General features: G+C 50.2%; 2 protein-coding genes across 2 annotated transcripts in view; one reads left to right on the forward strand and one right to left on the reverse strand.

Annotated features, from left to right (window-relative positions):
- The first annotated feature begins 260 nt into the window (after nucleotides 1-260).
- Nucleotides 261-21355, forward strand: NANS (N-acetylneuraminate synthase). The gene is made up of 6 exons (XM_026506160.4): nucleotides 261-463; nucleotides 3988-4203; nucleotides 15624-15723; nucleotides 16517-16671; nucleotides 19151-19417; nucleotides 21125-21355. The coding sequence occupies exons 1-6, from the start codon at nucleotides 332-334 to the stop codon at nucleotides 21332-21334; spliced, it is 1080 nt and encodes a 359-aa protein (XP_026361945.2). The 5' UTR covers nucleotides 261-331; the 3' UTR covers nucleotides 21335-21355.
- TRIM14 (tripartite motif containing 14) overlaps nucleotides 20703-27649 on the reverse strand; it is a 37984-nt gene continuing 31037 nt past the window's right edge. Inside the window, exon 6 of the mRNA XM_026506159.4 lies at nucleotides 20703-27484. Within this exon, the coding sequence (XP_026361944.1) occupies nucleotides 26949-27484 (536 nt within the window). The 3' untranslated portion in view covers nucleotides 20703-26948. The remainder of the gene's footprint in view (nucleotides 27485-27649) is intronic.

Below are 27649 nucleotides of genomic sequence, written 5' to 3' on the forward strand. Positions count from 1 at the left end.
TCCCCTCTAACTCCCCTTAGGAGAATGTTGACTCACAGGTGAAGCAGGGAGGCCGCGACCATTACGGGCCTTGCTACCTACCCGGCCGGGAAATGAGCACAGCTTTACAGAAGCGAGCTAGATTGCCCACTCCCGCCGCACCGCCCTCCTCGAGGGAGGCTCCGCCCCCTGCCTCGATTGGCTGGCGGGAGCGAGTTGGGGCCCGCGGATTGGCTGCGCGGCCGCCGGCTAACGTGGTGGAACTGACGTGGCCGCGCCTGCGCGTGGTCTCCACTGGGCTGCGGACCGGACTTCAGGCAGGCGGTGGGGCGGTGGAACTCGAGCCGTCGCGATGCCGCTGGAGCTGGAGCTGTGTCCCGGGCGCTGGGTGGGCGGGCAGCACCCGTGCTTCATCATTGCCGAGATCGGCCAGAACCACCAGGGCGATCTAGAAGTGGCCAAGCGCATGATCCGCACGGCCAAGGTGAGGGCAGAGCCCGGGAGGAAAAGGGCGCTGGCCGGGGGCGGGGCCGCGGGACAGCCTGCGGCGGGGAGCTGGGACCACCTTCCTCTGCTTCTCTTGGTAGCTCGCGTGCGGCCTGGTGTCCAGCTAGCCAGGTCCATTTCTAAATCTTTGGAGTCCTCCTCATCCCTCCCCACCCTCCTCACTTGTCTGCATTACTGCAGTTGCCTCCTGACCCGACCTTTGCCCCCTTCTGGTGGCAGAATGATCTCCCTAAAACACAGGTTTGATGAGGTTGTACCCCTGCCACGTTCAGTGGTTCCCCATTGTCCATGGGTAGAGTCGAAACCCTTTAACATAGCCTTCAGGACCTTAATGACCTGGTTCCTTCCTGCCTATCAGTTTTCATTTCTGACATCCTTCAGCGACATTGAATTACTTCCAGCAAGTTCTGAAGTTCCTGAAAGTTGCTGTGGTCTCTCCCTTGCCATTTCTTGTGTTTGGAAAATGAAACGGTTAAAATGCCAGGACTCTGGGTTCAAATTCAGACGCCACCACTCACCAGCTATATGAACATGGCCTGGTTACTTAACCTCTGTGAGCCTCGGTTTCATCATTTGGAAATCGGGTTGATGATAGTACTTACCTCGGGGTTGTAAGGACCAAATGGAATGACTTATGTAAAGCTCTTAGCACAGTATTTGCAGAGGACTCAATAAATGTTAGCTGTTAGCGATAGGTTTATGAGTATTCAGTGCTCCCTCTTGGCAAATTTCTATTTCTGTTCAGACCTGTATTCATGTACAGGTCTACTTGGATGCTTTTTCCAATCCTTCCCCACAAGGCTGGGCCGGGCCCCTATTACTGCTCCCTTCGAATTGCATTGTCGCTGTCCAAATTTCTTGCTCTCTGTTCTGGCTCACTCCGTCTCCTCCCCCCCCCCCCAACCCCTTCAGTGAAAGCTGTTCACCTAATCAATTGTGATTAGGTATTTACCTTGCTCTTCTTTCAGGATTAACTCTGCTTGTATGGAAGCCTACTGGATCATAAAATACTTTTAAAGAGTGACAGCTGCACTAAATGGGCTGAATGCTTTAATTGCACCATCTCCCTTCATTCCTACTACACAATGTGGTGGATGCGATTGATTTCATTTTAAAGGCTCAGAGAAGTGACTTGCCCAAGGGCATACAGTAAATACTGGATTTCAGCTCTTTGCTCCTAACCAGTTATAGCCTTCGTGGTGTAACATTGCTTTCTAGGGGGGGAATTCCTGCTCTTAATTTAGGTAACAACCTGTTTGTGGAGGTGTGACCTCTGAATGCTGAGGTTGTAAAAATACCCTGAGATATTGAAGCCATAGAAACAAAGTTTTCGTTCTCTCTTAATTTTGGAGGTTGGTTCTGGGGTGAGGGGAGAAGAATCTAGAGGTTGAGCCTGTGGTACAGTGGAAAGAACACTGGACTGGTGTGAAGATACCACTTACTAGCTGAATAATCCTGGGCAGGTGACTTTTCCTCTCTGGGCTTCAGTTTCACTTATTTTATAATGTGCGTGTTTTTAAAATTAAAGCAGTGGAATCTTGTGAAATTCTTGTATTTTAGGATTTTTTTTTTAGTCTTTGTTGCCAAATAAAGTCACATTCCCATGTTTAGTTACCCAGAGTAGCTCAATGAAATGAATCTATTTGCAATATTAAAAGTTGAGTTCATTCAATTATTTTTATTTTCTTACAACAAAATATATTATTAGAAGTATGTACTATAAACTATAAATGTATTATAATTAGATTTACTAACTGAATATACTTTAACTTCCAATTTTTTTTTTAAAGATTTTATTTATTTATTTGACAGAGACAGAGACAGCCAGCGAGAGAGGGAACACTAGCAGGGGGAGTGGGAGAGGAAGAAGCAGGCTCATAGCAGAGGAGCCTGATGTGGGGCTCGATCCCAGAACGCCGGGATCACGCCCTGAGCCGAAGGCAGACGCTTAACCGCTGTGCCACCCAGGCGCCCCTTAACTTCCAAATTTTGCTGCAAAGGGAGCATCACACCTTGGCCCATCCTGGGGTTTTGTTGCTTGTTTTGTTTTTGAATTTTGTTTTGTCAGGAGAGAATCAGTAAAAACTTGAACACCATCAGCATTGTGGTAAAACAGGGACAAGACTGTGTTTTCTGAACCTGGAGCTCACCATAGAATTAAACAGAGAAATCACTCAGTTTTAGGAAAGAAGAGGAAGAAACTGCTTTTCTCCCTGAACAACTGCTGTCATGTGGAATGTAGTAGAACTTTATCTGACCTCTTGTCTTTAGTAGTTTCTGCGACTTCACTTTTATCGTCTTCCTGTAAATGAAAAGTTTGCCCAGAGCAGACAGGCTCTTCCACTCCTTGCGATAGAGCTGAGAAGCAAAGGGAACGGGAACCGACGCCCTGTGAAGGCCTCTCCCTTAGTTTGCCGGACGCCTGGCTGTAGCTGGCATCCGGGAGGCAGTCATGGGCCAGGAGCCGGCATCCGGGTGGCAGTCATGGGTGGGCCAGGAGACACGTGCTCTGCAGCCTCTGCAAAGCGATCTTCTCTCCAGCTCTGCCAGAGACTCACTGTGCAAGCTCGCTCAGGTTACTCTGGGCCTGGGGATCTTCCTCTAGACAATGAGAACTCTGTTGCCCAAGGTCACTTTCAGTTCTCATGTTTTTTAAACTTTCCTGACCATGCCATCTTGTGGTCTTTCCAGGAGTGGGAGCAGCACTGTTAGCACAGATATTTCTGGAAGTGAGGTTTTTAGCAGCGTGAATAACTCTGTCTGCAGAAATGTCAGTGAGCTGGAGACTTTAGAGGGTTTTCCTCTTTCTGTTGAGTGGTTTTTAAATGCAGTTTTGAGAGATTGGGGGGCTGACTGGCAGTAGAATTATAGCTTTTATAGCCGGGCGATCCAGGTTTTATGTTACAGCTTCTGTTCAGTAAGGCCTGGGCCTTTCTAAGTCTTGTCTGTGTACTTTTTGCCCCAGAACCTTTTGTTCAAACAAGGTGCCATGCAGAAAAGCATAAGTGCAGGACAGTTAAAGCAGAGTTGTTTGTTTTCTGCCCCACAAGGGGGCTCCTCAGAACAGCTGCAGGTCCTGGAGTGAGCCCAGAGCAGCTCTTGATGTACACGGAGACGCTGAGTCCTGAGAGCAGGTGTGACTTATCCAGAGTGAGAGTCAGATCCTGACTTCCCCTCAGTTCTGGCCCAGTGCTCGTTTTGCTATTCTCTGTTGAGTTACTCAACTTAAAATCTTCCTTAGCTGTTTAATTATTTTTAATGTAAAACAAAGTGAAAAGCGCCTTTTCTTTTCTTTTCGCATTTTAAGGGGGAAAAATAGGGGGAAGCCCCATCCCCAGCCTTCTCTTCCTTTGAGACTTTCTTGCTTCCCCTGTTCCTCTTTGCCTCTGTCAGTCGGCCTTATTTTTAAAGATACTGATGTCAGAGCAGTTACCCCAACATTTCCCTTTTCTCTGAGAGTCCACGACAGGTCACTGAAAGGAGCCCTGTTGTGTGTTGCAGGAGTGTGGGGCCGATTGTGCCAAGTTCCAGAAGAGTGAGCTGGAGTACAAGTTTAATCGGAAAGCCTTGGAGAGGCCCTATACATCCAAGCATTCCTGGGGGAAGACGTACGGGGAGCACAAGCGCCACCTGGAGTTCAGCCATGCCCAGTACAGGGAGCTGCAGAAATATGCCCAGGAGGTTGGCATCTTCTTCACGGCCTCCGGCATGGATGAGGTGAGTTCTCTTGGGTGCTGCTCGTCATTTGCTAGGGGACAGCAGGCGGCCTGTGGCTTTTGGCCTAGAGTCAGCTCCAGCCGTTGCTTACCTGAGACTTTTTGTGCTTTCTGGATCTGTAGTTCCCAATCACATTAACTGTATTAATGCCCAGCTAAATGGGAGGCCAGGAGGAGCACAGGTGAGATTTTGTGGGAGGAGTACCAGAAGTTTCCAAATAAGTTGTCTTTGGGAGTGGGGGGCAGCCACACCGGCATCCCTGAGTCCCTAAGGCTCGTGGGAGACCCCTACCAGACCAGTTTTCTCCCAGCGGAAAGTGGCCTGGACTAGGAATCAGGAAACCTCCCTTCTGGTAGGGATCCGCCCCTTGCTGAGTGGCCTTGGCGGATTTGGGTGGGGGGCATTGGTAGTCATCCTGAGTGGCTCACAGAATGTCATGCTGACATCCTGGAAGGGTCCAGCTGGTGCCAGGTCTCAGGTCCTGTCTGCTCTGTGACCTGCCTCTGTGAGATCCCTTCATGTACTCTGTTTTCAAATGTAAAAATTTTAATTGTAAAAATAATAAATATCATAGAAAGTTTAGAAACAGGAAAAACTGACCCGTAATCCCTATCTGGTAGCTCTTTTTATAGATTTCCTCCTGAAGTCTCTTCTGTGCATGTTTTATTGCCTGGCTGCTATATTTGTGCATATTTAGTTCTGTGCATGCTTTTCCCATTTAACATTATACCATAAGCTTTTACCTATATCTGGATTTTCTTCCCCCAGCTTTACTGAGCTACAATTGACATATAAGTCCCCACATCTTTTGCTTAAAGTTCTCTCTCTCTCCTTTTTTTTTTTTTTTTTTTTTTAACATTTATTATCTTTTAGAGCACCTGCGTGCATGTGCATGGGCTGGGGGGGGCGTGGAGGGAGAGGAGAGAGGAATCCTAAGCAGGCTCCATGCTGGGCTCAGTGCAAAGCCTATGTGGGGCTCGGTCTCATGACCCTGAGATCACGACCTGAGCTGAAAGCAAGAGTTGATCGGCCAACCAGTTGAGCCACCCAGGCGCACCATGCTTGATGTTTTTAATAACAATGTAATACTTCTTTTTTAAAAAATACTTGAGAGAGAGAATGTGCACGAGGGTGGGGACAGAGGGAGAGAGAAATTTAAGCAGATTCTGTTGAGCACAGAGCCTGACGCGGGGCTCAGTCTTACTACCCAAGATCACGACTTGAGCCGAAACCAAGAGTCAGATGCTTAACCGACCGCACCACCCAGGCGCCCCAGCAATGCAATACTTCTTTTGGGGATTTATAACATACCTAACCATTTCTCTGCTTTTGGACACGCAGGTTACTCTGTTTTTTTGTGCTCATAAATAATGCTGAGATGAGTATCATTTTTCTGTATTTTGTGTTGTTTCTTTGCTTTGCAGAAGTAAATCATTAGATGAAACCTGCAAGCATTTTTATGGCTCTTGAAACATTTGGAATGCTTTTGGTCAATCCAGAGTATTTGAAGCGATTCCAATTCATTCTGTAGGCCTCCCTGACTGTTTGTGTCCCTGTCCCAATCCCAAACTATGTCTGTAAATTGAGTTGAAAAGAAACATAAGTCTAGCCTAGGCTGTTGGTAGTTTGCACAGGGGCGGGGGGGGGGCAGAGAACCTGGGCATCTTTGGGAAACGATAAGTCCAGGCCTCAGTTCTGTAGGACGAATTCCGTCCTTAATGCGCAGCTTTCATAAGCATGACAGTCTTCAGATCCAGTTGTGCATTTGATGACCATAATTTCCTGCTTTTGAATTATATGTTCTGGCTTACAGAGCATCTTCACTTACAGTAAATGTATTTTATTCCTACTCTGCCCCACTCTGCAGATGAAGAAATGGAGGCTCAGAGGGGCTGGGAAGTCTGTACAGAGTCACACAGCTAGGAAATGGGTCTCGAAGGTATAGTGTGCTTTCTCTGGCCCTTCAACTCTGCCTGGGCATCAGTCCAGGTGTGTGTGGCTTCGTGGAGCTCAGCAGAGTCTTTGGGCTTCCCCCTCGCTCTTTACTGCCTTCATGTTGGTGGTTAGAGAGCCTCCGGGCCCCAGAGCTGCTCTGGGGACCAGGAGACGGATTTTTTGAGGACAGCGTTCCTCCAGTTTTTTTTTTTTTTTTTTTTAAGATTTTATTTATTATTTATTTGACAGAGGTAGAGACAGCCAGCGAGAGAGGGAACACAAGCAGGGGGAGTGGGAGAGGAAGAAGCAGGCTCATAGCGGAGGAGCCTGATGTGGGGCTCGATCCCACAACGTCGGGATCACGCCCTGAGCTGAAGGCAGACGCTTAACCGCTGTGCCACCCAGGCGCCCCAAGGACAGCGTTCCTAAAGAGGTTGCTGGGCTTTTCTTCTGATCCCAGCTTAAAGAACGCTTCCTCAGGGAATTCTTCCTGTTCCCCAGCTTGGTTCCCCAGGCCCCTCTTAAGTTGTCCTGGTGCTCGTGGAATTGTGTGTTAAGGCACCCAGCTCCCTCCCAGACTGCTAGCCTGGCCCTGCCTGCAGTGGGTGGTTGGGAGACATTTGTTGAAAGAATTAAAGAAGGAGCCAAACAAAAGAGAGGGTTGGTGGTTTTTATCAGATTCTTAAAGGATCTGTAAATCAAACAAAGTTTAAGCAGGAAAGAGCATGTGCTTTAGGACCTGAAAGACTTGGGTGTTGTTTTTGGTTCTACCATTAACTAACATTTCTTGAGTATTTATGATGTACCAAGTTCTGTGCTAGGTATTTTGAACATAACAACTCATTGACTCAAGTCTTAACCTCTTCAAATAGCACAGTTATCCCCCTTTCACAGGGAGGGTGTCAGTGGTCACTAATCAGCTAACTGCGCCCACTTGACCACACTCTTCCATCCTCTCCCTGGGCCTGTTTCCTCTTAGGGAAAGGGCAAGGCATTGATTAAAATACCTAACGTGCAGGCTTGTCTTCTGGAGCGCGTGAGCCCATGTACACAGAGCACACGTCTCAAGATGGGGCCCTGTCTGTGTGTTCCCCATGAACCCAGATCCTGGCACTTAGTCCATCCTGATCTTATTAGCACATCCAGATCTTAGTACACACTTAGTGCCTCGGTGGAAGGAAGGTCACAGTTGGAAAGTGACCATTTGTTTTCCTTATGTGATTGTTTCATGTACTCTGGGTTGACAGCATTTTGGGATTGCTCTTTGGCAATCCTCTAGAACTCAAACACTCAGAGACAGCTAAGCCCTCATCTTAAGAGGGCAGGTTTGGGTTTAGGAAACTACTAATCCTTCTTGTGCTGAATGTGAAACTTTTGGTCTGATGGGCTTAGTAATGAGTCAGTAACGAGACAGGGCCCGCAAAGCTCCGGAGAGAATTTCCAAAGATTACGCCAGTATTCTGGGTCTCTAGTGTTGTCTTTGGAATAGGCATACAGCCTTTCCCAGAGTCACAAATTTGAGAAGCACTTTCATTGGAGGACTAAGTCCTGACCTGTTTGTTAAAAATAATTAGTCTTGGGGCACCTGGGTGGCTCAGTCAGTTAAGCATCTGACTCTTGATTTTGGCTCGGGTCATGATCTCAGGGTTGTGAGATCCAGCTCCACCTCGGGCTCCACACTCATGGGGAGTCTGCTTGAGATTCTCTCCCTCTCCCCAGCTTGCATGCACACGCAGATGTGTGCGCTCTCTCTCTCTCTCTCTCTCTCGTGAGAGAGAACACGAGTGAGGCAGAGGCAGAGGGAGAAGCAGGCTCCCCACTGACAGGGAGCCCGATGCAGGGCTTAGTCCAAGGATCCCGGGATCATGACCTGAGCCAAAGGCAGATGCTTAACTAACTGAGCCACCCAGGCACCCCAATAAATAAATCCTTAAAAAATAAAATAAAAAAATAAAAATAATTAGCCTCAGTGGTGTAGTTACTCCCCCATCCTCCACCACATAGTTGCTTCCCCAGGACAGTTTTCCTAAAATCTGACCAAAGAAAGGGGAAAGTGGAAGAGAGGTCACGTGGGAATTCCACTGCAGTGACACCTGAGAGCAACAATAACAGATAAGAATAATGGGAAGAGTATGACAGTGGTTCTCAAAGTGTGGTCCAGGAACCTCTGGGGGGAATCAGGCGACCTTTCAGAAGGTCCACCAGTTCCAAACTGTTTTCATAGTGATACCCAAATGTGATTTGCCTTCTTCACTGTCATTCTCTCCCAAGCGTGTAGTGGAGTTTCCAGAGGCTGCGTGATACGTGATGACATCATTCCCCTGGCAGTGGCTAAGGGAAGGTGTGCTATGTGCTCTTTTATTTTAGTAACAACCTCTGTCCCAGGCCACACAGCTCACCAATTACAGTTTGCAGTTCAGTTGTTTTTAGTATCTTCAGAGATGCGGTGGCCTTCAGCACAGTCGACGCGAGCGCGTTTTTACCACGTACCCATTCAGTCATTTCTCCAGCCCGAGGCAGCCCCTCTTCTGCTTTCCGTCCTTGTACATAGTCACCAGTACAGACCTACTACACTTTATTTACCCGCTTATCTGCTGATGGGCATTCGGGTGGTTTCCACTTTCTGGCTAGCAGGAATAAGGCTTCCGCGAACCACACAGGTTTTGTACGGACGTGTTTTTATTCTCTGCGGATATGTGGTAAGTCTGCATTTAGCTTTTGAGCGGTCGCCAGACCGTTGTCCAGAGCGGCTGCACCAGTTTGTGACCCTCCCGGCAGTGCAGGCGCGTCTGGGTTTCGCCACGTCCTCACCAACGTTTGTTATGATCGGACTTTCTGATTCTAGCTGTCCCGGCAAGTGTGAGGTGGCATCTCATTGTGGTTTTGATTCCCATTTCCCCTGATGTAGCGTCTGTGCACGTGCTTATTGGCCATTTGTATAACCTTCTTCGGAAGAATGTCTGTCAGATCCTTTGCCAGTTTTTAATTGGGTTATATGTCTTTATATGTTCCAGATATTAGGAGTCCTGAGTCAGATACACGATTTGCAGAAGTGGTTCCCATTCTCTGGGTTGTCTTTCTACGTTTTGATGGTATTCTTGGAAGCACAAACATCTTTAATTTTAATGACATCCAATTCATGTTTTTTTCTTTTGTGCTTGTCTATTCTAAAATTTCTCAGATTTAGGGGCGCCTGAGTGGTGCAGTCAGTGAAGTGTCCGACTTGGTTTTGGCTCAGGTTGTGACCTCAGGGTCGTGAGACAGGGCCCTGCGTTGGGCTCGGTGAGCTCTGTGCTCAGTGAGGAGTCTGCTTGAGATTCTTTCTCCCTCTCCCTTCCCTCTCGTGCTTTCTCTCTCTCTCTCTCTCTCTCTCGGTCTCTCAAATAAATAAAATCTTTTAAAAAATTTCTCAGTTTTAAACCACAATGTCGTATCGCTACAGAGCTATCAGTCTGGTTAAAACAAAAAGCCACGATAACACCAAATGGTGGCAAGGATGCGGAGAAAATGGGTCATTCGTTCATTGCTGGTGGGAATGTATAATCACTCTGCAGAATAACACGGCACTCTCCTTTTTCTAAACACAACCTTATTTTAACACAGTTCACATGCGGTATCATATCACAATTCACTCACGCAGTATACTGGTTGTTTTTTTACAAACTGGACACAAAAAATTTTGCATCTGTGCGGGGATGGATGTTAACTGAACTTATGGTAATCATTTCACAGTGTATATGTACATCAAATCATGTTGTGCACCCAAAACTGATACTGTTGTGTCAATTATAGCTCAATAAAAAAATAGCCATTTATTGCACACCTAAAAAAACAACACAAATGACACGCTCAGCACGTAGCCCTCCAGATGTCATTTGGTAATTTATCCCAAAAGAAATGAAAACTTAAAATTCACACAAAGCCCTGTACATGCATGTCCATGACAACTTTATTTATTTTGAAGATTTTATTTATTTGACAGAGAGACAGCGAGAGAGGGAACACAAGCAGAGGGAGAGGGAGAAGCAGGCTTCCCGCCGAGCAGGGAGCCCAACACCGGGCTCGATCCCAGGACCCTGGGAGCATGACCTGAGCCGAAGGCAGACGCTTAACGACTGAGCCACCCAGGCGCCCCCATGACAACTTTATTTGTAATAGCCCCCAAACTAGAACAACCAGAGAGTTCTCTAGCTGGTGAATGGTTCCAGCCATAAAAAAAGAATGAACTGCTGATCCGTGCTGCAGCTTGGAGGGCTCTCCGGGGTATCACGTTGAGTGAAAAAGCCAGCCTCAGACGGTGGCGTGCTCTACGGTTGAGTTTATGTAGCAGTCTTGAAATGACAAAATTACAGAGGCAGAGAACAGCGGAATGGCTGTCAGTGGTTCGCGAGGGGAAGGGAGGTGAGTGGATGTGGCTGTAAAGCCTTGGAGTGATGGCGCGGTTTTGTATTGTGACTCTGGTTGTCGTCAGCCTGCACATGGTCAGACTGCATAGTTAGACGCACAAAGGGATACATGTAGAAATGGTGACCTTGGAATCGGATCATAGACTCTGTCAACGTCACTTTCCCAGTTGTGATTTTGTACTCTAGTTTTGCAAGGTGTCACCATGGGGAGAACTGGGTGAAGGGTACATAGGATCTCTCTTTGTTCTTTCTTTTTTTTTTTTTTTTTTAAAGATTTTATTTATTTATTCGACAGAGATAGAGACAGCCAGCGAGAGAGGGAACACAAGCAGGGGGAGTGGGAGAGGAAGAAGCAGGCTCATAGCGGAGGAGCCTGATGTGGGGCTCGATCCCATAACGCCGGGATCACGCCCTGAGCCGAAGGCAGACGCTTAACCGCTGTGCCACCCAGGCGCCCCTCTCTGTGTTATTTCTTAGTAGCGTCACGTCAAGCTGTAATTATCTCAAAATAAAAACTTTTAAGTTAAAAAAACCCAAATCCCTTAGTTTTAATTTTTAATTCCGTAAATACGAGTAGGGAGAACCTACATAAACAAAAACCCCGTAGAGTCTGTAGTCATTTTTAAGAGTGTGAACACCCAAACCTTGGGGGCCCCGTGCTGAATGGTGCACACCCAGGCTGTGCGGTCTCGCGGTTAAGTGCGCGGACTGTGGGGTCAGGTTCCGAATTTGAATATGCTTCTGCCGGTCATCCCTGCTGAGTCCACGCGGGGGTGGTTCAGCCTCTTTGTGCTTCTGTCGCTCAGCTGCAAAGCAGGGTCAGCACCTGAAGCCCTCTCGCAAGGTTGTCGCGAGGATCCCGGTGATTACTGACAGAAGGCGCAGCGCACAGCCGCCGCTGAGCCAACGTGAGCTTCAGTTAAGGAGGGCGACGCGGGCTGAGCGTCAGGACGTCTGGCTTCCTGCCCTGGCTCTGCTCTGGGTTGATCTCGGTGTGAGCCTGGGGAGTCCCTTCCGTCTCCGGGCCTCCGTTTCCTTTTGCACGTGAACTCGCTGCCGGCCGAGGGCTCTCCCAGCTCTGACGCAGGCCAGGGAAGATGCGACTAAGGCCGCTTGCACCCCGAATGCGCGCTTTCCTTCTCGGTCCATGCTGCCAGGCACCTGAGCTCCCGGGTGTGGACTCTGGAGGAGAGAGGGCGCCTCCTTGCATCTGTGAGGCGCGCTTGGGAAAAGTGGCTTGTTGAGGTCGTTCACTCCCGGGTGGCTTTGAGGTAGACGCAGGAGCAGCTGGGAGATGGAGAGGAGCCTGGGTGTGGGTGCTGGGGGTCTGCCTCTCGGCCTTCCCCTCCGCTCCCCGGGAAGGCCTGCGGTGTGGCGTGTGCCGCTCTCGCGCTGCGGCCACTGTCTCTGAGTTCAGGTTCTGGCGCCGGCCCTGTGTGCGTTCAGGCTCATCAGGTCACCGTTTTGAGCCCCAGGGGTCCCCTCTGTAGAAACAGGGTAATAAAGATGCCCAGCCCACATGGCTATGGGGAGAGGTCGGGGTGAGGGCCGTGCGAGATCTGCGTCCACCGAACAGTAGCCGTTCTGTTACTGAGAACCCTTTGGAGTTGTTGCGCTGCATGCGATCTGGACAGGGCGGCATCTCTGTCCTAGGAATGCCATTTGTTCCCAAGTATCCTCCTGGCCGACCCGGGCGTAGGCGGTGAGGGGAAATGCATTCTTAGAGCCTTTACAGGAGTTAATTTGCTGGCCAGGTCCCCTTTGTGAACCAGCACGTCCTGTCTGCCCGGCTCTTGGAAGTGGGTTGCCCCCTGGTTCTGTGTTTACCTGGCAGGTGGCTCTGAGTATTTACCCACCGTCACTTCCTTGTGGACGGTAGCCTTTTAGCGAGTGCCGTGTTTCTCCACGCTGGGCGCTGGCCTAGGGTGTGCTTCGTATGCTGAGGAAAGGTTACAGTGTGGTGGAATTTTACCAAGGCTGACAGAACTACCAGGGCACCTGGTCAGAGCTGCAGAGAGGCACATGCAACAGGGCTGAAATGAGCAGGGTTCCTTTGGTCTAAATGGAGAGTTCTATTGAGAAAGCAAACGGAGGCCATGACCATCGAGGTGGCCCCTGAGGGACATGTTGCCCTCACACACAAGTGTCCTGTCCTAGCAGAGCTGCCCTTTGGGGTGCCCTCTTTCTTCCTCTCTTCTTTCCTTTGCCACCCCTGCCAGCAGGGCACCCCCCCTACCCAAGCCATGGTGTGCTCTGACAGGGCCACCGGGACTGTCCTGTCCCGGGCTTCCCCCTCCTCAGTCCCTCATGCTGGGCAGCTCTCCAGCACCCTCTGTTCTCCGCAGCTCATCAGGGTGGGCTTCTTTTTCCTTTTCCACAGGGTCTCAAATGCCGAGGGGAGGGGAATGGGCTTTAGAAAAATCCCAGCTCCTCCTCTTGCTTCTGTTACCCCTCTGATCAGTGGGCCATGATATGGACACACATTGTCGATCCTCATTAATAATTACTACCAATTAATTATTAGTAGTAAACCCTCTCCCCCGCCCCCTTCCCCCTACTAACCAAGCGTTCTGAGTTGAATAAGTTTGGGAAGCACTGGGATAAAAAAAGAAAAGCTAGAAAAGTGTATTTATTGGGACCCTGTAAGAGGGAGCTCTGGTGGAACCAGGTTGCTGGTGGGCCCTTTCCTGCATGTGTAAGCCAGTGGATGCGCGGGGAAGGTCCTGTCGGCAGTTCCGTTCAGACCGAAAGCCTTTGTGCTCGGGGTGGGAGGAGGAGAATTGTGAGGCTGCCTGGCCGCACGGTACCCCTACACGGAAAGGGGTTGGACAGCGGGGTGGGCAGGCCTAGGGGAAGCCAGGGAGTCCGTGGAAAACAGGGGGGCCACTGGCGCCGACCCAGCCTGAGGGGCCCTGGGCACGGCAGTCCAGCCCAGGATCTGCCCCATTACTGCAGTTGGCATCCTCTGCAGAGATTAAGCCGCACTGTTCAGAATGGCCGCTAGGTGGGGCTGGCTCTCCAGGGGGGACTGGGAACAGGCCCCTTTTTCACTTGAAAACTGAATTCCATGCAGATTTTCCAGCCCCCCATAGGTGAGCTTCTGCAGTGTTTGACCTGCGTTTGGTCCCTCCTTGCTCCTGCTCGCCCTGTGCCTCTCCTATTCATGCCCTTGGGGGCTGTGTCATCATGAGCCCTTCTCTCCGGAGTTGAACGTTGTAAGGAAGAAAACTTAGCATAGGGTTTTCCCCCGCAGTAGAAAACACTCTCCATCTGCCAGATAGAATGAGAAAAGTGGGAGAAGTCGACTTTGTTCAATAAACCCATTAGAAGGAATGTTTTTCACTTCCATCTTAGGACTGGCTAACAGTGTGAGAGACACATAGACAGGAGAGGTGAGAGAACGATATGGAGGGGCCAGGAGAGGCGAGGAAGAAATCCTGCTCAGGGAAGGCCGCGCGAATTGCAGTGAAGGCAGCTCAGCAGGCCTGGGAGTAAGGGGCACTCGGGCCATGCTGGACAGTGTCTTGGACCCAGGGGCCTGTGAACTGCCTGTGAACTGTTCACTGGCTGCTCGCCCACTATGGCTCTCCGGCAGCTCTGAGCTTCAGATACGAGAGGATTTACATATGAGGAAAGTTGGTCTCAGAGCGCAGCCTGGGGTCGGAGTAGGTCATCACCTGCACGCAAGATGGCAGGAAGCTCAGGCAGCATCAGGTTGATTTAAAGAGCCTGCGGGTGTAATGCCTTTCTCACACTGTTCCTTGCCACCGCTGTGCCCTCTGGGTTTTCAGGCATGGTGACTTAGCTCCTTACCAAATAGGATTCTCGGAGCAGCAGTGGTGGTATTACCCAGGAACTTAAGAGAAAGAGACCGGCAGGCCCCCCCAACCCAGCAGAATCCGAATTTGCATTTCATTTGAGCAAGATCCCTGGGAGATCAGTGTACCGTATTATAATGGCAGAAGCAGTGACCCAGCCGGTCAGGCCTTCCAGACCTACTTCTGAAACACAGGCAGCATTTTACAATAGATCAAACTTAGATATTTGGAAACATTCTGAGACCTTCATTCTTCCCACTTCTTATTTCCAACTCCAATTTTTAAAAATAGCAATGAAAGGTAGGTTTGGGGGTTTCTGTAATTTGATAACAAGCTGAGAATTTACTCTTAAAACTTGCTGCCGACTGATTCTGTTAGCATTTCTTGGCACTTGCCGATTTCCTGATCCTGAGTCTTATTGACGAACCCTGGTGGAGGTGAAGGGGAGGGTGAAGGGCCCTCGACAGGTAACCTTGAGCAGTGATGTCGTGTCAAAAAAAAGTGAACGAGGGGTGCCTGGGTGGCTCAGTCGGTTAAGCGTCCGCCTTCGGCTCAGGTCATGATCCTGGAGTCCCGGGATTGAGCCCCTCAGCAGGCTCCTGCTCAGTGGGGAGTCTGCTTCTCCCTCTCCCCCTGCCCTCACTCTCTCTTGCTCATGCGCATCTGTGCTCTCTCTCTCTAATAAATAAAATCTTAAAAAAAAAAGTGAACAAGGTTTGTTTTTCCTGTGGGCAGCATGGTTTGGGGGCTGAGAGGGTTTGGGTTTGAAGGGCCCTGGCCGCTGTGGATCACTGTCAGGGCCAGGCGATAAAATGCCCCACTTTTTCCATTTGTGGCAGGGGTTGAAATGTCCTCTTTCCCTGGCTCTTTGGTTTTGAGTAAAGGGTAAGGCCTCTGAGGAACATTCACTGTCTCACCACCTGGTTTTCTGGATCAAGGTTAGGTCATGACCCTTTTGTGATGGGGCCCTGCGGTTCCTTGGGAACGAAGGTCTGGCCTGGGGTCTGATTCTTTTGCAGACCTCGAAGCCAGTCCAGGCCAGCGTACAGTGTTTGTTGGACAAATGGACGGTGGCTATGAATGAAAGTTTGAATTCGAATGGAAGGACTGATACAACACATCTTTCCCTGCTTTCGGGTTGTTGCGAGAGTCCCTCTTGCTGGGCAAGAGGAAGGGTTTTTCTGTCTGTGACTCCTCGCCTTACTTGACCACAGTGATTTTGAACAGTGGTGAAAAAGAGCTCCCTCTTCGATTTTTATAGATGGCTGTTGAGTTTCTGCATGAGCTGAATGTTCCGTTTTTCAAAGTTGGATCTGGGGACACTAATAATTTTCCTTATCTGGAAAAGACAGCCAAAAAAGGTAAGTGTTTACTTTTTGCCGTATCTTCCCATTTTTACTCCTTTAGTGGAACCCACTAAAGAGTGTCCTGAAGACAGACGTTAGAAACGTGTTCAGTTAGCACATACTTCTGTTTTTCCTTGTGCTGACTTGAAAGAAATGAAGGATAAGTCAGTTCTTATAAGAACCTTTTAAAGATTACTTTATGATTTGTATTTATAGGAAATGGAGGCTATGGCAGTATACGTAAAACCTCTTAGAGATAGTTTCAACTTTGAGAAATAGTCCGTGCGTGTAGTGTAATCCACCCTCTGCACATTACGGTTTGTAAAGTGGTTTTGCAACATGAATCATCTCATTTGATCCTCCGAACGACCCTGGGACGGAAGCAGGCTGTAGGATTTTGATGCTTTATACGTCGTTCATAGAGGAGGCCTGCGAGACCACCCAGCTGGGAGGCCTCACGCTTACTCGTGCCTTTGAGTCGGGGGCCGAGCTCGCCCTGCCATGCTGTGCGGCCTCTTCATCCGGTGAGACGCTCATCTTTCTCCGAGGAGCGTGAAGTTCCTCTGCCTCCTGAATTCAGTTCCCTCCACCAAACGATAATACTGCAGGCGAGGGGAGTCTGCATGTCCTCAGGGTGGAGGGCAGGAATCCTCCAAGCTCCCCTCTCCCCCCACAGTGGCTGGCACAGTGTCTGAGAGATGCCTGTGGAGTTCATTTGAGTGATGAGGCCAGCAGTTGGGGTGTGCTTGAGGGAGAGTCAGAACCCCTAAAGAGAAAGTGATGATGGTGTTGGTGTTGGGTCACTCAGGCCGCCCAATGGTGATCTCCAGCGGGATGCAGTCGATGGACACCATGAAGCAAGTCTATCAGATTGTGAAGCCCCTCAACCCCAACTTCTGCTTCCTCCAGTGCACCAGCGCATACCCGCTCCCCCCCGAGGACGTCAACCTGCGCGTCATCGCGGTGAGCAGGCCGTTGTCTGATCGGGCCACAGCAAAATGGCGTTTCTTGAGCCATTTACTGTGGGAAAGCTGGGGCCGTTCTTGTAGCCAGAGTTCTAACGAATCTTGACCTGCTTCATGTAATCTGAACATCCATTGACAATCTTGCTGTTATAGAATCAAATTAGAACCAATTGGGCAGTTAAGGAAGCAGATACATTCTAAAGAAGGTGATTGTAAATTAATTTTTCTTTAAACCAATCTTAATTTTTCCCACTATGAGATTTAAGGTATACGTTCTCATAATTGTCTGTATACATTTTCTGCATTATTGTATTGGCCGTTAGAGGTTCCTCGTCTGTGAATTGCTGGTTCATATGCTTTCTTGGTATGTTGTCTCTTGTGTATGTGTGTGTGTGTGTGTGGTAACAGAAGATTTACCATTTTAACCATTTTTAGATGTACAGTTCAGTGACGTTAAGAACATTCACATGGCTGGGCAACCATTACCACCGTCTGTCTCCAGGACTTTTCCGTCTTTCCAAACTGACACTCTGTCCCCATTAAACACTGACTCTCTGTTCCCTTCTCCCCCAGCCCCTGGCAGCCACCATTCTGCGTGTGTCTCTATGAATCTGACTGCTCTAGAGTTCTCATCTGAGTGGAATCCCACACTGTGTGTCCTTTGTGTCTGTCTTCGCGCACTTACACACCGTGTGCAAGGCTCCTCCGTGTTGTAGCGTGTGCCGGGATCTCATTCCTTGTCGAGGCTGAATAATATTCCCTGTGTGTGTATACCGCATGCTGTTTACCTGTCCCTCCGTCAGCGGACATCTGGGATGGCTCTACATTTTGGCCACTGTGAATAAGGCTGGTAGAAACACCTGTAGGGTTTTCTTCATGTTGAGTGGTAGGAGACCTTCTTGAAACTTCTGGGTGTTCCTGCTCTGTGCTGTGTGCCAGCTCTTTTATTTTTTGCCTGTAATTCTGAGCCTTCGTGGGGCTCAAAGTGGTTATGGTGACAGCCTTGAGGGGGCTTTCTCTCTCGCAGGATTTTGTCTACTCCACCTCAGTGATTTTACAGATGGCGAAATCCAGTCCCAGAGGGAAAAGGCCTTACTTGCCTGAGATCTCACGGCCGCTTGGTGGCAAAGCTGGGACTAGAATTCTTTGGCTCTTGTTGTCTCAGGCCACCTCCATCCCTTTCTCCTGGTAGCACCTGAAGCTTAACTGAATTAGAAACACGTGTATGTAATTATCTTACAAAACGACTGTAGTTATATTAGTGGAATTGTAAATATCATCATCATCCCGATGTTGTAATTAGCCAGTTTGGTTTATATTTTCCTTCTGGTACAGTATTTTGACTTTCTGGGGTTTTTTTCCACGATAGTGGAAGCTTTTGTAGATGTTGCTGCACAGTCTTCAGATGTAACTTAAAAAAAAATTAGCCTTCTTTGAAAACAGATGCTGCTACCTTTTTACCTAAACTTCTCTCTCTCCCAGGTGGTAGCTTTTTCTCCATTTCTAGCTCATCTTTAAATCATGTCATTTAAAAAATTTAAACGGATTTTTTTTTAACTCCTACAGCTCTGAAATATATAACGTAGAGAGTAAACATTCTCTGTAATCTCATCCCACAGAGATGACTATCATCATCAATTTGCCTTACGTGACTCTAGATATTTTCCTTGATTTCCTTTCTCTGTGGATATGGCCCCCCCTTTCCCTTCCGTTCTCACCCAGGGTGCCATCGTGTCCTCTCCCGATACCGGAGCACAGTGAGGGTCGCCCGCCTGCTCACCCCATCTCGGGCTTGGCCCACCCACGTTCCAGCAGGTTGACCCTGCAGCCTGCATTCCCTTGTCCATTACGTGCCCTCCAGTCTGGTTTTCAGGGCCTTTCCCACTCAGCTGTCCTGATCTTTTATTAAACCCCATCTGGACCTTTCTACTACACTTAAGCTTGCTGGTCCCCCTCAATGACAAGACTCCCTTGATGAATATCTTTTGTTGCCTTCAGTGAATTATAGATCACAGATGAGTTAATTATTTAGCATTTCCACCGAAGGATTGTTTTGAGATTGGGCTGTATATATTACTGACGACGATATTTGTGCGTACAGCACGCTTGCTTTCAGCAGCTCAGGCTAATTAAATGTGACAGATGCTTTCTGGATGAGGTTAGGCATTCGGTTATGGTTCTGTTGTTACTCCTGGTGGTTTGTGCCGTGTGAAGCATTCTTAGACTGCAGTCTTGCTAACAGCGGCCATTGTTTTTGGAGCATTCCAATGTGCCGAGTGCTTTTCACGCATTTGGAGCGGCCGTGGACAGGTACTAGTATTATGCCAGGAAGGAGGAGCTCAGGGAGCCTCGGCGTCTTGCCTCTAGTTGCATAAGCAGTGAGAGGCCAAACTGGGAGTCCAGCCTAGATCTGGCTCGCTCTGCACGTGCGCATTGTCACAATATTTAACCTTTTTTTTTTTTTTTCTATTTTAAAGGAATATCAGAAGCTCTTTCCTGACATTCCCATAGGGTATTCTGGGCATGAAACAGGCATAGCGATCTCTGTGGCGGCAGTGGCTCTGGGTGCCAAGGTGCTGGAGCGTCACATAACTTTGGACAAGACCTGGAAAGGGAGTGACCACTCGGCCTCGCTGGAGCCTGCAGAGCTGGCCGAGCTGGTGCAGTCCGTGCGCCTTGTGGAAAGGGCCATGGGCTCCCCGACCAAGCAGCTGCTGCCCTGTGAGATTGCCTGCAATGTGAAGGTGGGTCCTGCACGACCCTGCCAGGCTCCACTGTCCTGGGAGGGGCCGCAGTGGGCTATCCCGCCAGGGGAGTCAGAACTCACCCTGCCTGAGCCCAGGCTCAGCTGGAGTCTGGGCTCACATTAGCAGCAGGAGGAGCATGTCACTTAAGGGAGCGTCAGCAGTCTCTGCGGCCTGCTAGGGTCCTGTTGCCATTTCCCACCAAGCCTCTCAAGCCTTTGGCTCCAGTGCTCTAGACTCCAGGGCTTGTAGGAGGGCAGGGGTTAGCCTCGTGAGACACTTGGGTGGTGAAGTCCCACTCCCTTGGAGTAAGTAAGCCTTGAGAAACAGTTAAGCAGAGGGGTTCCATGAGGCAGTGGGAGAGGGGCCTGTGATATGTCGAGGCATCCGTAGGCGGAGGAGGCCCTGGATGGGCGGGGCAGTGGGTTGTCACGGGGGGCTGGTGGGGGATGACGCAAATACCCCCCTCCCCCCGGGAACAGTGTGAGCTGTGCGGCATTGACCTTCAGACAGACGGGACGGTGAGGCCAAGGAATACTGCCGGCCTTGCTGACCATCTGGGCTTCTTGGAAGCTTGGCCTAGACCTGTCTTGGTCTCTGGACACAGCCAGGCACCCTGGGGCTGCTGGGAGTGATCTGTGCAGCTGTCTGGGTGGAGGCAGAGACCAAATACCAGGCCTGTGTGAGGAATGTTGTCATCTTTTATTCTAGTAGGGCCTGATTGCTTCCCTCAAATTAAAGATGCCTATGTACCAGGCAATGGAAATCATAGTAAGCAGCAGCAAACTGCCTTGCAGAGGAAAAGGGGAGAGAATTGCACCAGAAGTGCAGAAGGAGGGTTGAGCCCTTAATTTGGTTTTGAGCCTCCCGGCTCCCTGGGCAAACAGTGGCTACAGCAGGCTGATGCATCATCTGATAACATCTGCTGGCAAACCTTTGGTCCTGGCATGAAATTTTAGAATTCATTCCTTGGCCCTTACACGGACGATGTCGAGTGATACAGTGATTTGCTCAACAGCATTTATGGACAAGACAGAAGGCTGGCATGAGCTTCTGGTACCCGTTATTCCCCTCACCTGCCTGTCCTGTCTGCCCCTTTCCTGTCCTCTGAGTAGCTGCATTCTCAGTCTTGTGAGCCCTCCGTATTCCTACTTTACCGAGCAGGATGGCCGTGGGCCAGGACTCAGGATCCCAGTTCCTTGCAACTTTGGCCAAGTTACCTGCCCTCTGTGGACCTCAGTTTCCCGTGTTTAAAGTGAGATATTGAACTGGATGATGACAAAAGTAATCGTAATTTTCCTTTATTGGGAGCATTCTATGTTCCACGTAGATTACGTACATTATTATCACTAATCCCTATTGTCGTCCGACAAGCTGGAGGCACTGTTATTTCCCATTTTACAGAGAAACTCCACCACGGCTTGTACCCACCTAAAGGGGATTTGGACCTGGCTCTGTTTGGCTGTATAACCCGAGCCCTTTCCTGTGCGATTTATCCAGAGGCCCCTCCTCTGAGCCTCTGCGTTCACCCCACACTGGCCAAGTCCCTGCTGTGTGTGAGATACCATTCTAGGCACCGAGGGGAGAACAGAGTCCCTGCTCCCAGGGTATCTGTGAAGACTGGTCAGGTCAGGGACCTTGGGTACAAAACAACATGAACCAGTTGACTTCTGTGAGGCTGGCACTGAGTCTTAATTTTATCCACAGCTGGGCAAGTCCGTGGTGGCCAAAGTGAAAATTCCAGAAGGCACTGTTCTAACACTAGACATGCTCACGGTGAAGGTGGGTGAGCCCAAAGGCTACCCTCCTGAAGACATCTTTAATCTGGTGGGCAAGAAGGTCCTGGTCACTGTTGAAGAAGACGACACCATCATGGAGGAATCAGTAGAAAATCATGGCAAAAAAATCAAGTCTTAAAATAAAGTGCCATTCTCTGAATTGCCTTGCTGGTACTGTCGGGTGAGGTGGGATAGGAGTGGTGGTGTCTAGAAACCTGGCTTTCATCTGCTTCTCCCGAGACATACATTTTTGGGCCAGGCACTGGCAAGCCCGTAGGCGGGATACAAAGAGCGAACATGCCAGTCTGTGCTGCAGGCTGGCTGGCCCAGAAGGGGTGGGTGATTTGCTCAAAAGCAAATCACTGTTGTCCAGTTGCTGTGTGGGTACACAGGTGTATGCGTGTGTGTATGTGAGAGAGAGAGCGAGCGAGCGAACGAGCTGGCTGTACAAGGTCCTCTTCTTTAAGCCTTCATTCATCCTGCCCGTGAAGCCAGTCCACATGACCTGAACTGTCTCTTCCCTCCAGACCTCCTGTCTCTTCTCCATTGCCCTTATTCCCTCCCCACCCTGGGACTCTGTATCCAGTGAGCTGCATAGCGGTCACTGGGCATCAGAGAAGGGATTGGTCAGGCATCTTGCAGGCTGAGAGATGCTGAAAGCCTGCATATCTCTATGAGCGAAGAGAGAAAGGACATTCACTCCTCCTTTCCACAATACGGAGGTCCTGCTGCGTGCCAGGCCCTGCTTGAGGTACTGGGAGACGACAGCGCACAGCCCATGTCTCTTCACGGAGCTTCCACTCAGATGGGGATAAGGCACAGCAAGCCATGAGCGCAGTAAGTAGATCACAGGAAGTTGGGGGGGGGTGCAATGAGGGGAAATGGGGCTGTGTAGGGGACATGGGGAGTGTGGGCTTGGTGTGTTTGTAGCTGGTGGTGGCCTTTAAGTACGGTGGTCACGCTGACATCAGCCCTTCCTTCTCACAATGAAATTACACACCCAGCTCACAGAAAGGAGCCGCGGAGTTTTGCTTTGTTGTAAAGCAGTGTGAACCTTTCACAGAGGGTCCGTCTCAGACTCCCCTTTGTTCTTGTGAACTAATACTGAGATGAACAATTCTTTCATTTCCAGATGCCTAATCTTTGTTCATATTTATCTGACCTTGTTCACTATCACGCCTTGTTTCAAAGTGTATACTTGAGTCTCTTTTCAAATGTGTATGATTAGCCGTTTGAAGTTCCTTTACTCTTGAGTGTAGAGCCCCCCTCCCCTGTGGATCCCAGAGCAGTTTCTGCAGAGGCACTGTTTTTTTTTTGTTTGTTTTTTTAATTTATTTCAGAGAGAGCACGAGTGGGAGGGACAAAGGGAGAGAGAAAATTTCAAGCAGACACCGTGCTGAGCACGGAGCCTGATGCAGGGCTCGATTCCACAACCACGAGATCATGACCTGAGCCGAAATCACGAGTCGGACGCTTAGCTGACTGCGCCATCCAGGCACCGTGAGGCACTGATACTTGTAAGTGCGGGCGGGGTGGGGAGCGGGTCTTGGGCTGTACTCATGTGCAAGAGACTGCGTCAGATTGATGTGCTATGAATTGAAGTGTGATCGAAAATTATCACCTGTGTATGACATGGGTGGGTGAACTCTGTGCCCACAGCCAGTAGCAGCTGGCCACCTTGTGCTGTCCTTGGCTGACCTGAGGGTGGAAGGATTGCTATGCCAACATACCTTTAGTCCATTCTGATTGGGAAGCTCAGGTCTAGAAGACATCATTGACCACCTGCCAGGCGGGAGATGCACAGACGGGTGCCGTTGGAGAGTTCATGGCCTGTTGGGTGCAGGCACCTCTACAAACTGTACCCTACATGTGTGGATTGCTGAGATGTTTTCTGGAGGTCATGGGAGCCATGGGTGGGAATCCTGGGAGTAGGGATGGGAGAGGAGGCATGGCCAGGGAAGGCCCCCTGGTGGTACTTTAGTTCAGCCTTGTAGGTTGAGAAGTGACAGAGCGAGGGATCTTGGGATTTAAGGCACAGACTTGGGAAGTGCCATTGTCCAAGGACATGCAGGTGATGGTTTGGCAGGGTGTGGTTCCATGGGGACGAAGGATTTGGAAGGCGGTCAGAAAGGAAGCAAGGGGGGTGTCTGGGTGGCATAGCTGGTTAAGCAGCCAACTTTTGATTTCAGCTCAGGTCGTGATCTTGGGGTCGTGAGATTGAGCACCACATCAGGCTTTGCGCGCAGTGTGGAGTCTGCTTGAGATCCTCTCTCCCTTTCCCTTTGTCCACGCCCCCTTCCCCCACCCCAGGGCTCGTGTTCTCTCTTTAAAATAAATAAATCTTAAAAAAGGGAAGGAAGGAAGCAATGGCCCTAAAGCTGCGGAGTTTGGACTTTGTTCTATAGGTGGTGGGGAACCATGGAAGGCTTCTGGGGATATGCTGGACTCAGATCTGGCCCCCCACTCTCATGCTTACCCCTAACCTCACCTCACACGCAGCTTGGCTTCTTGAGAAGGCTGTCGCCTCCTCATAATACAGACTCCTGCCTACCAGAACCAGGCCGTGCAGGCCCACCTGTGCGTATCCTCTGCTGGGCTGACGTCATTATCCCCTGCTCCCTGACAAAGTAGACTGCAGAAACAGAAGAGATGCAGTAGGCAAGGAAGGGTCCCTGAATCTCTAAGAATCCGTAAGTGACCACAGATGGCTTCCATGTTGCTAAAGGCTGACCACAGAGATGCCAAAAGCTACGTAATACTGTCTTGGATAGGAACAGCTAGAAGGGAGGGCTTGTTTGTACATAGGCAAGCACTAAATGAGCTATATTCATATGCAGTGAACTCCCCATCACTGGCACTGTTCAACCTGGGACCAGCGGACTACCACAAGAAGGCTGTGGAAGGGACGCGAGGTGAGTGAGGTCCTGTCCAGGCCTACGTGCTGTCTACCTGAAGCAACGTGAACCTCCAGTGAAGAACACAGTTATAAGTATGCTATGCATAGTTATTAAACCACAGATTATAAAATTAATGTCATTTTAAAAATATCTGTGAACAGTTTGCTATATTAAGAAATTTCTGTTAAGTATAAATCTGAAGGAGAATTAGGTAAGTGATTTTATAGTCATGGACCCCAAGGAAACTTTAGTTCTGTATTGAGAATATTCAAGGAGGTTCCTGCTATTGCAGGATGTCCGCTGGGTATGCTGATGGGTCCTGGCATGGTACAGTACTGTGTCGTTTTTAAAGCAAGTTCATAACCATTGGCTCATTTGAGCCTCCCGACACTAGTAGGCAGGGTCTTTACCCCCATTTTACAGATGACTCTCTGAGAAGTGAAATGACTAGCCCGAGGTCACAGGATTGCCCCGAAACTGCCGTTTTCTGGCTAGCACACACAGGTCTTGATACAGAATAGGCATTGGATCAAAGCCAGTTTTTGTCCTTTACAGTCCAGCTCTGTCTCTGATACATGAATTCCAAACTCAAGTTCCACTCTGGGTACAGGACCTCATCTCAGCCCAAGGAAAGTAATCCAAAGGCAGACTCAGTAGGCCGAAGCGAAGCACCGCAGGTGAAACAGGAGCGGGCAGGCACCAGCCAGAGACCGGCTGTGTTCACCCGAACAGTATGGCCTGGTGGACGTGAGCATGACCCCACCTCCACCACTGGCTCTGTGACCTTGGGCAAGTTACTCATTCTGTAGCTCAGTTTTGCCCTGTGTAGAATTGGGATAACTTTCTACCTCCTAGGGATGATGTCAGGATCAAATGAGTTAATAGTTGTAAAGCATTAGAACAGTGCCCGACAAAGTAGCAGGTGCTGGTGTTAGTTGGTCCCGACTGCCACAGGTCTGGAAATAAGTCTTTGTTTGCAGGGATAAACAGACATGTAGGGTCAAGCGCATCCGCCTTCTGTCAGGAATGCCCTGTCAGAATTCGGCTCTGGGTCATCCCCAGTAGAATTAATTCCCCTTTTTTTCAGGATTCCCGGAGCAGTGTGCTTAGACACTATGCTATCTGTCCAGCTAGAGTTTTAAGTGATTTGGTTACAACCAAAGACACTCTTCGGGTTCCTTCTGCCTTGATTTCCACTTTATTACATTGCCCTGTATGAAAGTGGCATTTTTAGGTCAGAAAACGATTGGAAATTGGCATTTTTCTGTGGTTCGAACCACGAGTGGGTTTCAGCCTCTACCTTCTTCACCCTACCCCTGCCCTCTTGCCAACACCTAAGAAGATACTTTAACGCAGTATGATTTCAAAACCATCTGGGGAATTTGACAAATAATGATGCTGACTCTTCAGAACTGAGGCACAGACCCAACGAAGAGGCCTTCCCCTTCCTTCTAGAGGAGCTGGCCTGTGAAGCCCTCCTGGTTTGGCCTTCTCCATTTCTGTCACTTCTTAACGGAAAATGAGGTTCTCTGGGTTTTCTTGGCAACACCTGCAACCGAGGGATCGGAGGAGCATGGGGATGTCTGGGCTGTCCAGACCTTACTCTTAGCTCCTCCTCTTTTAGTTCCAAGACAGTTGGGAAAACTGCCTGTGGTTGCTAAGCACCAGTCACCCGCTGATTCCTTCCCAACACCCCTTGAGGAATGAATAAGCAGTAAAATCTCCCACATTGAAAGCTGGGCTTGAAGAGCTGGGACAGAGGGCAAGTAAAACACTTGCCTTGTGGCTCGGGGGTGGCCCAACCCTTAATCACCATGGGTGACTTTAAGGAACTTTCTTTTAGGACCTTAGTCTCCCCAAATGTCCAGTGAGGTCAGGCTGGGTGATTCATGAGGACTTCCCAGCTCAGCTGTTCTTGGATTCAGTGATAGTCAGTTGGGGGTCACTGACGTGTCTGGGAGGGAAAGGGACACCCTGAACTTTACAGGGTGGGGAGGGTATAAGACATAGCTGCCCTTGGAAAGCTTCCAATCTAGTTGGAAAGCAAGGTCCCAGATTTGTGGCTGTCATAGTAAGAGAGGTTCTTGTGGCTTGGGGAGACTTCCTGGGGCAGTTAAGCCAGGGGAAGGCTGAGACAGGCAAAGGGCAAAGGTGCCGAAAACTCTGATCGGAGCGTCTCTGAAAAGAGCAGTAGAAGCTAGATGAGCATAAGGAGTTTGGGGGCAGACTAGAAAAGCCTTGAATGCTAAGGTAAAGTGCCTGCTTTTTTTTTTTCCCTGTGGTCCTTGGGAACCTCGTGGTAGTTCTAAGGTTAAACGAGGTTTTCGGCACAGCACTCTGGCTGTGCAATGAAGGATGAGAATGGGAGAGGGTTCAGGCCCCAGGGTGTTAAGATGCTCTTGCTGCTGCTCTGAAGAGAAGTGACATGGACAAGCAAGCTGAAGCAGAGTGGAGAGGAGGCCGATCAAAGGGATATTGGGGAGAAAGGGCTGGATGACTCATTCATTCACATTTATTGTGCGCGTACTAAGTGCCAGGCCTTGCTGACTGCCCTAGGAGGGAGAGGCCTGAGGCTGAGGACAGTGTATTCCGACATGTCACTTGTGGGTGGCCCCTGGACTCAAAGCAGTGGTGTTCATGCCCTGGTGGTGGTGGTGAAGGTCCGATGGAGAGACCCGGCAGAGGACCTGTGTTGAAGGCATGTTTGAAACCAGCCTAGGAGAGGAGGAGTTTTCAAAGCCCAGGGCATGACCAGTGGGGGAGAGGATGGGGGTGCTTGGGGAGCTGGCAGTAGAGCAGCCCCATCGGGTCTGGTGAGCAGTGGAAGGTCTAGGGCGGTCACGCCGGTCTCAGCCGCTAGGGCAGCCGGGAGATGCTGATGGCCCCTTCCCAGAGCCGCAGGGCCGGGTAGAGCGGCTCCTGGAAAGCGGCGCGGAAGGTGTGCAGGTGGCTCATGCCGCCCGACACGTCGTAGAAGGAGAGGATGCCGGCCTCGTAGTCCAAATAGACGCCAAGACGGTCGGGGTCGTCGCGGGGCCGCAGACGGCTGCGCTGGCCGTCGTGGAAGGCCCAGTACTCGAGGTCGTAGCGCTTGAGGCACCAGGACTGACGGTTGCAGCCCAGGCGGGCAGCGGCCGAGGCCCCGCAGCGCCGCAGGGAGGCGTAGGCTGCGCCCACCCACCAGCCGACGCCGGCCTCCTGCACATCCACTTCCCAGTAGTGACGGCCGGCGGCGTAGCAGTCACGACCTAGCACCTGCCACAGCTTGTCAAAGCGCAGCGCGGGCGTGTGTCCCAGGCGGCCCCATGGGCCGCAGCGCACTGTCAGGCGGTCAGCGGAGAGGCGCAGGCGCGCGTGCATGGTGTCCGGCTCCAGCGTGGGCGTGCGCGCATCTGCAGAGGGCGGGGACACGGGGGGGGGGGCACACCTGGTGGGTGGGGCCAGTGCAGCGCCCCGCCCCCGGGGGGCTGGCTGGAGCGTGCATCCGGGATCCCCACAGCTTAACCGTATAAAATGAAGCACCCGGGAATTGCCAGTGGATAAATAAAAAGCCACCC

This window comes from Ursus arctos, unplaced genomic scaffold (genome assembly GCF_023065955.2).
Source record: "Ursus arctos isolate Adak ecotype North America unplaced genomic scaffold, UrsArc2.0 scaffold_18, whole genome shotgun sequence".
In the NCBI taxonomy this organism is placed as follows: Eukaryota; Metazoa; Chordata; class Mammalia; order Carnivora; family Ursidae; genus Ursus; species Ursus arctos.